Source organism: Malurus melanocephalus, unplaced genomic scaffold (genome assembly GCF_030028575.1).
Source record: "Malurus melanocephalus ecotype Western Australia unplaced genomic scaffold, MMel_1.1 scaffold_709, whole genome shotgun sequence".
NCBI lineage: Eukaryota > Metazoa > Chordata > Aves > Passeriformes > Maluridae > Malurus > Malurus melanocephalus.
The window spans coordinates 246,986-255,404 of NW_026623941.1; the positions used below are offsets into that span (position 1 = coordinate 246,986).

Sequence of the window (8,419 nt, forward strand, 5' to 3'; positions counted from 1 at the left end):
CGGGGTCCGGGCCGGGCTAACGTTGCCTCACGTAGTCGCGGCCCCGCCCCCTTCCCTGTTCGGCCCCGCCATTGGCTGAGCGGCAGGAAGTGAGTCAGGGCAGCGCGTGCGGCCAGCGGGGCGGGGCGGGGCGGGGTCGGCCAATGGCAGGAGGGCGTGTCACTCTCGTCCAATGGCAGCGAGCAGGGGGCGTGTCCTCAGGCGCGGCCGCGCTCTGTCACAGCCGCTCGTGGAGCGCTGGGCGTGGCCKCTCCTCGCCCTCCAATCAGCGGCTGCGTTGGGCGGGGCCTTTGTCAGCGTGGGCCAATGAGCGGCGGCGGGGGCGCGGCCCGCGCGGGGTCTTGGCGGAGCGGCCGCTCGGGGCGGGCAGAGGCCGCTGCGCCCCCCCCTCCGCCGCCGGTCAGGGCCCGTCCTGGCCCCGCCATGGCCGCCCCCCCGCGCCTCGGCATCCAGATGCTGCTGGAGGCCGCCGAGTTCCTGGAGCGGCGGGAGCGAGGTACCCYCCGCGCCCACTCGGTGTCCCCGGTACCTCCGGCCGGGCCCCTCGGTGACCCGCGCCCGCTGTTGTGTCTCCGCAGAAGCCGAGCACGGTTACGCCTCGCTGCGGCCCGGCGGGAAGGACGGGGAGGCCCCGCGGCGCCGCGCTAAGGCCCGGAGGAGCGGCGGTGGCGGCAGGTGATGGCGGCACCGGGCGGAGCGGGGTGGGACCGGACCGAACGGGCCCAGCCGTTGTAGCACTGCGGATCCCGCCTGGCCGGGCGGGGGGGGCTCCCGTCACCGTGTGGCCGGGCCCGGGGAGCCCCCGCTGTCACTGGGCGTGTGTGACAGGCCCGAGGGGGCTCCTGTGTCCGAGTGTCCGGGCTCGGTGAGGCCCTTGTTACTGGGCCTGTGGCYGGGCCGGGGTCACCCTCCCGGTCCCCGGGCCCTGGTGGTGCTCCGCGGTCACCGGATGTGTGACAGGGCCGGGGACACCCTCCTGTCATGGCGCTGCTCAGTCTCCCTGAGGTGCCTCTGTCTCCGGGTGTGTGACAGGCCCGGGGGGCTCCTATCCCCGGTGTCCGGACTCGGGGAGGCCCTGCKGTCACTGTGCCTGTGGCCGGGCCGTGGTGACACCCCACTCCCCGGGCTCTGGTAGGGCCCGTCCCACCGTCACTGGGGGTGTCACAGCCCCGGGGGGGGGCTCCTGTCTCCAGGTGTTGGGGGTACAAGGAGGTCATCCTGTCACTGGGTGTGTGATAGCACTGGGGGACTCTCCTGTCATCAGGTGACTGGGCTCAGCGAGGTCCTGTTGTCACTGGGTGTGTGACAGGACTGGGTGGGGCTCTGCTGTCACCAAAGTCCTCCTGTCACCGGGTGTGTGACACCGTGGGTGGGACCTTTCTGTCCCTGAGTGACTGGCCCAGAGACTTCCTGCTGTCACAGGGTCCTGGCAGGGCAGGAGGGGACCCTCCTGTCACCTCCCTAATTATCCACCCTGAAACCCACCCAAAGCCTCCCATTATGTCTCCTTGGTTGTTCTTCCCCATTACTCTCCTCTGGTTGTTTCTCCCTCTTATTTCTCACTGATTTTAAATCCTAAACCACCTTTTTTCCAAGAAGTCAGCTCCAAGCACCCACATTGAATTTTAGGAGCAAATCCCACCATCCCGGAGGCTTTATTCCATCACTTTAATAACCTTAAAATCACTTGGATCCTGGTGGCAGGGGAACCACCTGCTGATTTTGGGAAGGGCTCGCTCCAGGATGTGCAGCCAGCCAAGGGGAAGCTGTGAGGGGCAGCAAGTTCACCCCGACACGTCACTGGCGCCAGATCTTGCCAGGGAGGAGCCAGGCCCTGATGGCACCACATCTGTCACTTCTTTCCTGGTTGGGAGCAGCCCCGTCTGCACGACGCCACCGCGGCCGACCTTTGGCAGCTGCCGGAACAAATCCACCTGGATTTGTCYATGCCATGATTCCCGGTGTCTCCCAGAGCCAGGGCATCTCTGTGTCCTGCCCAGGCAGGCATTTTGGGGYGTCAGGAGCTCCTCAGGGGGCAACTGAAGCCATTGGGCTCAAATCAAACAGGCTCCAGGTGAATCTGGTGATTTTTCCTGCCTGGAACGCTCTGGGTTTCMTTCTCGAAATATTTTGTTTGCTTCAGGCCAACCTATTATGGTTTTTAGGAATAAAAAACACGTTCTGAAGGGAAAGCTGGTGATCAGATGAAGTTTCAACAGTGGGAATCATGATCACTGACTCCATGGGCATGAAATATCTCCGGAGAGGATGTGGGAGTGTGGATGCGGTCCACCTGCCTCACGGTGAAGCTGCCATCCTCTCTGTTCCTGCTTATTTTAACCAAAATTAAATCCATCAATTAATTTTAACCAAAATTAAATCCATCAATTAATTAATTTCTAAATATTGGTGATGGTGAATGCAAACCAAAAGAGAAAACAACCATTCAAGGGAGGATCCAGGTAGAGGAAGGGATGGATTTGTAATTAATGATTGTGGARGTGATGGGAGCTTTCCCCCTGTACCTACCAGTGCTTGGGAGGTGTTTGAATAATTTAGAATCAAGGGGAAAAACTTGTAAGGCTGCAGCCCATCTTAATCCCTTGGTAAAGGGCTGGGTGTGAAACATGTGGATTTATCCAGGGAAAAATTTAATGGAGCARCTGCACAGGAACCAGAGAGCTGAGTCCTGCCATTGAGTCAGGATAATCCCGGCAGCTGAAGTGGGAAGTGTCTCTGCTGGGACAGAACATTTTTGGTGATTTAGGAGATGTGGCCCTTGGGACCCCATCTTGACAGAAAGCCAACAGAGCCGCTGGAGCAGGATGATCTATCAGGAAATGCTGCTGGAAAAGTGAAGGAGACTCAGAGAGCATCTTCCACTGCTGTGGCAGTGGCATCCCTCATTTTCCCTTTGGTTCATCCCTCATTTTCCCTTTGGTTCATCCCTCATTTTCTCTTTGATTCATCCCTCGTTTTCTCTTCAGTGACATCCCTTGTTTTTCCAGCACTTCCAAATCCCATGGGGCCATCCCAGAAGAAATCCTCATCCAAATGGCCTGTGGGGTATTCCCACATTTCTGTTTTCAGGCACATAACAACATTTTTCCCAAATTAGAGTGGAGCTTCTTGAGTCCTCTGGAGGTTTTAGGAAGTCAGTAGGCAGGGAAATGGCTCTTCCCTGAGCATCATTCCTGGGAACATGAGCAGTGCGGCCTCCTGTGGCTTCTTTCCTGGATTTCAAGGGAGGAAAAATCAGTTGAAGCTTGTGTTTGTTTTCCACCTTTTCCCAGCTCCATGGAAATTTAAAATTTCCGGGGGATTTGTTGTGGATTTAATATGTCAATGACATATTCAGAGTCTTCTCTGGAGCTGCTCTGTGTTGTTGGACACAGGGAAGGTTTTTTCCACGTCGTGCTCCTGGCAGGTCGAGGGATAGGGATGAGCAGTGGATGCTGGTGAGGCTTGGGAGGCTCCAGCRTGTCCAGAGCCAATTTGGGGATTTATTCCATCACTGGAGTCAGTCACCACCTCTTGGATACTGCCCAGTGTCAGGGTGGAGCAAACTCCCAGCACTGATACCACTATTAATCCCAATCCCAGCTCTAAAACTTCAGTCTATGGATTAAAATCCCATTTTATGTTTTTTCTGACCCTTTTATTGCCATTTATCTGGCAATTTCTGCGTCTGCATCCTGCCATTCACCATCCCTGGGTATGGAGCTCTGGAAGSCCCCTGGGTGTGCAGCTTTTCTAGGAAGCCTTTGCTGATTCCCACATGTTAGTCCCAATTGTTAATCCCTAATCAGACAGGGGATTAATAACTTCTTCCTTCTTTTCCAGGTCGACACACAATGAGATGGAAAAGAACAGGTGAGTGCCAGAGGGTTGTCAGGAGCTGTGCTCAGGTGAATTATTTCTTTTTCAATGATATTCCAGCTGAGATGGGTTTAGAGGGGCATGGGAGGGAAAGAATGGTATAAAGGACACCAAGGATTAAAGCATTCCCTGTCTTTGGATGTGGGAATGATACCCTTCTCCACAGCCAGCTCCCRCTATGCTTATTCAGGAAAATTGTCTCTTCACTGGCTCATTTTTGAGCTAGTTGGAGATTGGGATTTATCCCAAGTAAATCCCACTTTCTTTGCCTGTGTTGTCATSCTGAGGTCCTTTGGGTGAGGAAATCCCTGTTCACTCCCAGCGTGTCCCAAACAAGACCAGCAGGTCMTTGCAAAATCCCTGTTTGGAGCTGCCCGGGATCGGGCGGTTCAGAGATGGGTGTTACAACCCATTCCCAAGGATCTGACCTACATGTTGGGATTGGACTAATGGACACAGGCAAACTGGGATGTGCTGGGAACATCCCTGCTTTCAGCAGATAAAGGGATTTCCTTGAGGAGCTGGAGCTTCCCTCCAGCATTAACATCCTATTAATATGGAGAACACAGATGTTACAGGAAGAAGGAGGATTTCTGGAGCATGGTCAGTGCTCCTGCAAGGATCTGGTTTTGTTTTGTATTTAAAACCATCCTGCTCCTACTAAWAATAGGGAAAGGAAGTGCTCCCAAGGGATTTGCAGCTGGGTGTCAGCCTGGGCAGCTTCAGCTGTCAGCAGGAGCCAAACAGCATTCCTGAGATGAAGCTTTTTGGGAAGAGAATGACCAAAAGTGGATATTCTTGCCCAGAATTCCRAGGTCATTGGCATCTCCTTGYYAGGAATCATYCCAACAGCCCAGGGTGCCAGCAGGKTTTATCCRGGAGGTTTTTCCAAGACATCCTTTTGCCTGGCTGCACTTTTCTTCCAGTTTCTGGAAGCCCATGGAAGCTGGGAAGGCTCCTGGTCAGGTTTAGCTCCTGCCACCCCAGTTTACCACACCAGTGGGGTGGGAATGCAGTTTGGGAAGCTGATCCATCTGTGTGTTCCCATTSCAGGCGTGCCCAGCTCCGGCTGTGCCTGGAGAGGCTGAAGGGGCTGGTGCCRCTGGGAGCGGCGGCCGGGCGGCACACGACACTCAGCCTCCTCACCAGAGCCAGGCTCCACATCCAGGTGAGCCAGAAAATAGGATCTCAATGCCAAGAGCAGCATCTCAGTACAGGGCATAGGCTGGGAGAGTGCTGGGTTGAGCTGGGATTATGGGGAACACTGGCATCAGGCTGGGATAGCTGAGACAGTGCTGGATTGGGCTGGGATAACTGGGGGCAGGATGTGTTGGGCTGGGACAACTGGGAGAGCACTGGTATTATGATGGGATAACTAGGAGAGCACTGGGATTGGGCTGAGATAATGGGGTGAGGGCTGGGATTGGGCTGGGATAATGGGGGGAGGGCTGGGATTGGGCTGGGGTAACTGAGGGAGTTCTAACTTGGACTGGGATAACGGGCAGATTTGATACTGGACTGGGATGACTGGGAGAGTGCTGGATCAGGCTGGGATAACTGGGAGAGCACTGACATTGGGTTGGGAATACCTGCAGGAGTTGGAATCCACAGAGCTYCACATCCCAAGCGTGTTGAAGCCAGCGGTCCCTCGGGAGCCAGCAGTGGCTGCACTGGGGTGTGTTGGGCCAGGAATGCCAGGTGGTGTCCGAGGGAATTCCAGGAGCTCAGGGTCCCATGGGGTATTCGAAGGAATCTCGGGAGGTCCCGTGTGGTGTCCAAGGGAATCCTGGGAGCTCAGAGTCTTGTGTGGTGTCCAAGGGAATCCTGGGAGCTCAGAGTCCTGTGTGGTGTCCGAGGGGATCCCAGGAGCTCAGGGTCCCGTGTCCCCCTCTGCAGAAGCTGGAGGACCAGGAGCGCCGGGCCCTGCACCAGATTGAGCAGCTGCAGCGGGAGCAGCGGCACCTGCAGCGGCAGCTGGAAAAGCTGGGAATGGAGCGGGTCAGGATAGACAGCATCGGCTCCAGCCTCTCCTCAGAGCGCTCCGACTCAGATCGAGGTGAGAGCCCACGCTGGGGGACGGCCGCTGAGAGGTCTGTCCGTGCTGGAACTCCAATCATTCCCATTCCTCTGGCAGAAGAGATGGATGTGGATGTGGAGAGCACGGACGACCTCCCGGCCGACCTGGACTGGAGCAGCAGCAGCCCCAGCGACTCGGACGAGCGCGGGAGCCTCCAGAGCCTCGGCAGCGACGAGGGATATTCCAGCTCTGGCGGGACCAGGGCGAAGCTGGCGAGCAGCCGGAAGCTTCCTGTTGGGATATAGGAAGCRCTTCCCATCGCCGTTCCACCGCTGCCGTTCCCTTTGGATCCCGTTAGCCAGCACACCGACCCTCCCAGCATTCCCCRCACGGAAAAACCTGAACGTCCTGCCGATCCAGCTGCTCCCGGGACTCTGTTCTCACCGCCGGCTTCTCATCCCAGCTGAAGCTCCTCTGCCAGGCCCGACATTCCAGCCACAAGCAGAAACCCCCGGGAATATTGTGGCAATAACAGCGACCTCAAGAACCTCCCCTGGGTTCTTTCCCAGGCTGTCACTGCCCAGTATTCCCCATCTTCTCTGCATTTGGGTGGCSACATCATGTTCCCGATCCTCAGGAYCCAAAACRCTGAGTTTCTGGGAGTAGATCTGAAGAGAGAACCGGCCCTTTGTGGAATTTCCATYGGGAACAGAGTGGAGCCAAGTTGGGAACACAAAGCAATTCGGGCACAGGGATCGGCCTCAGTCGGGGGTTCCTTCCCCCGACTCTAAATATTCAGGGACACCCCATCCCAGCCCTTCCGTCATCCTGGAGCAGTCCTGGCGTGGGGAACAGTGCTCCAGGGGCTCAGAGCCATCCTCACCCTTCAGGTCAGCCATCTCTGGGCTGGGAAGTTTCTGTCCTCCCTAAACCCAAATGGAATGTCCCACCTCCYGTGGCATGGCATTCCAGACTCCTGGAATTCCCTTTCCACACTTCTAGTCTCGGGGACAATTTTTTCTACCTCGGAGGGAGCCCACGGACTCTCTCCTCCCCTTCAGCACAAAGATGATGCCTCCGCTCAGCAATAACCCCACGGGACCCCGCGGATTGTCTCCATTCATCCAGGATTTTTCCAGGCTCGTGGAGGATTCCAGAAGCCACCACAGGGAGAGAAGCCCCGGAGAGCAGGGGGGTTCCAAGCCGGAGCACGGAGCACACGTGAGCCGTCTGTGATGTTTATTTGTTTCCCAGTGCCCTGGAGGGATGTCTTGGTTTGAAAGACATGYGTCTGCCAAGGAAGGCGGGGACCTCCCTTGGGGCGGAGAATATGACCTCACTTCCCTCCGAATTATTATAACTTCGAAATCATGGGGCTTTTCGGCAAAAATGTGGGAAAAGGAATAACTGTTCTTGACTAGTTTGTATGACAAGGCAAACAAACAAACAACGAGGGCAGCAACAACAAACAAAACCACGAACGCAGTGGCAGCCGCAGGGCKGTGCAGTTCCGCTCACGGCCGGCAGGGGCGCTGCGGGCCCGGCTGCGCTGAGGGGTGCTGTCATTCCTCCCCGCCGGCAGGGGGCGCTGTGGSCCGGCCGCTCTCCCTCACGCGGTGATGGCGGGACGGGGCGCGGCAGGGGCTGGCTCGCCTGAGCTGGCAAAAACTCCGCAGCGTCGCAGGAGCCGTGCTGTGTCCCGAGGTTACAGTGTAACAGAAACACGGARCAGTGCCAGGGAAAAACCGGTGTGGTGAGCAGTGGCAGCCTGATTCCCGAACSCAGAGAAGTTCCCTCAGAGCGTGAGGGGTTCAGAGTCCCGGGTTTTCCCTTGCGAGAGTCCTTTCCAGTGAGGTAGGGTGTTGATAAGGTCTCAGTTAGGAGCAGAGCCTCACGGTGGCAGAAGCAAAGTAGGATAACCCCGCAGTGGCGCTGGATTCTTCCCGCAGAGACTGCAGGCTGTCTCCYCTYCGAATGCCCAGARAATGGGGCCAGGAGCTGCCCCAGCCCCTCTTCCACAGCCCAAAAAMYYSKKGKKKKKTYKSCCCYYCMARRRRAMCCCCCCCAGATAAGGGAGCAGCTAGCTGCACCCCTTCCCGGAGCTGGGCTAGTTTGTTTGTCTTAAGTAYCGGTCGTTATTGTCTCTTAGCAACAGATGGGACAAAATTCYCTAAGAGAAAGAAAACAAGGAGAAATCTTAACCTCCAACAAGGGAACAKTCCCATCACTTCCCGCTTTTAGAGATTCTGTGGAAACGTTGACAAGTAGAGAGCTCTGCTTYCAACACCTTTGTTTTCCCCTCGAGCTGCTCCAAGGGCTTTTCCAGCCCCATGGAGCTGATGAGGCTCTGGTGGGTCGGTGAAGAGCTCTCCAGGGCATTTCCCGGTGCTGGGATACAAAGCCAGCTCTGCTGGTCCCTTTCCTTCAGGAAACACAGGTGCTGGAAGGTACCGAGACGCTCCATGGAGTGCAAGGGGATGAGCAGCAGGAGACTCCAGTGCTTTTTCCTTTCCTTTGTCCTTC

At 56.6% G+C, this 8,419-nt stretch overlaps 1 protein-coding gene across 3 annotated transcripts; it reads left to right on the forward strand.

Annotated features, from left to right (window-relative positions):
* The first annotated feature begins 338 nt into the window (after positions 1-338).
* MXD1 (MAX dimerization protein 1) lies at positions 339-7,623 on the forward strand. 3 transcript variants are annotated; one of them, XM_057384421.1, is made up of 6 exons: positions 339-496; positions 579-675; positions 3,844-3,873; positions 4,933-5,047; positions 5,776-5,935; positions 6,014-7,623. In XM_057384421.1, the coding sequence occupies exons 1-6, from the start codon at positions 424-426 to the stop codon at positions 6,199-6,201; spliced, it is 663 nt and encodes a 220-aa protein (XP_057240404.1). In that variant the 5' UTR covers positions 339-423; the 3' UTR covers positions 6,202-7,623. The 3 variants fall into 3 exon arrangements, with proteins under 3 accessions (XP_057240404.1, XP_057240405.1, XP_057240403.1); XM_057384422.1 differs by having other exon boundaries at positions 6,017-7,623; XM_057384420.1 differs by having other exon boundaries at positions 5,776-7,623.
* Positions 7,624-8,419: the final 796 nt, after the last annotated feature.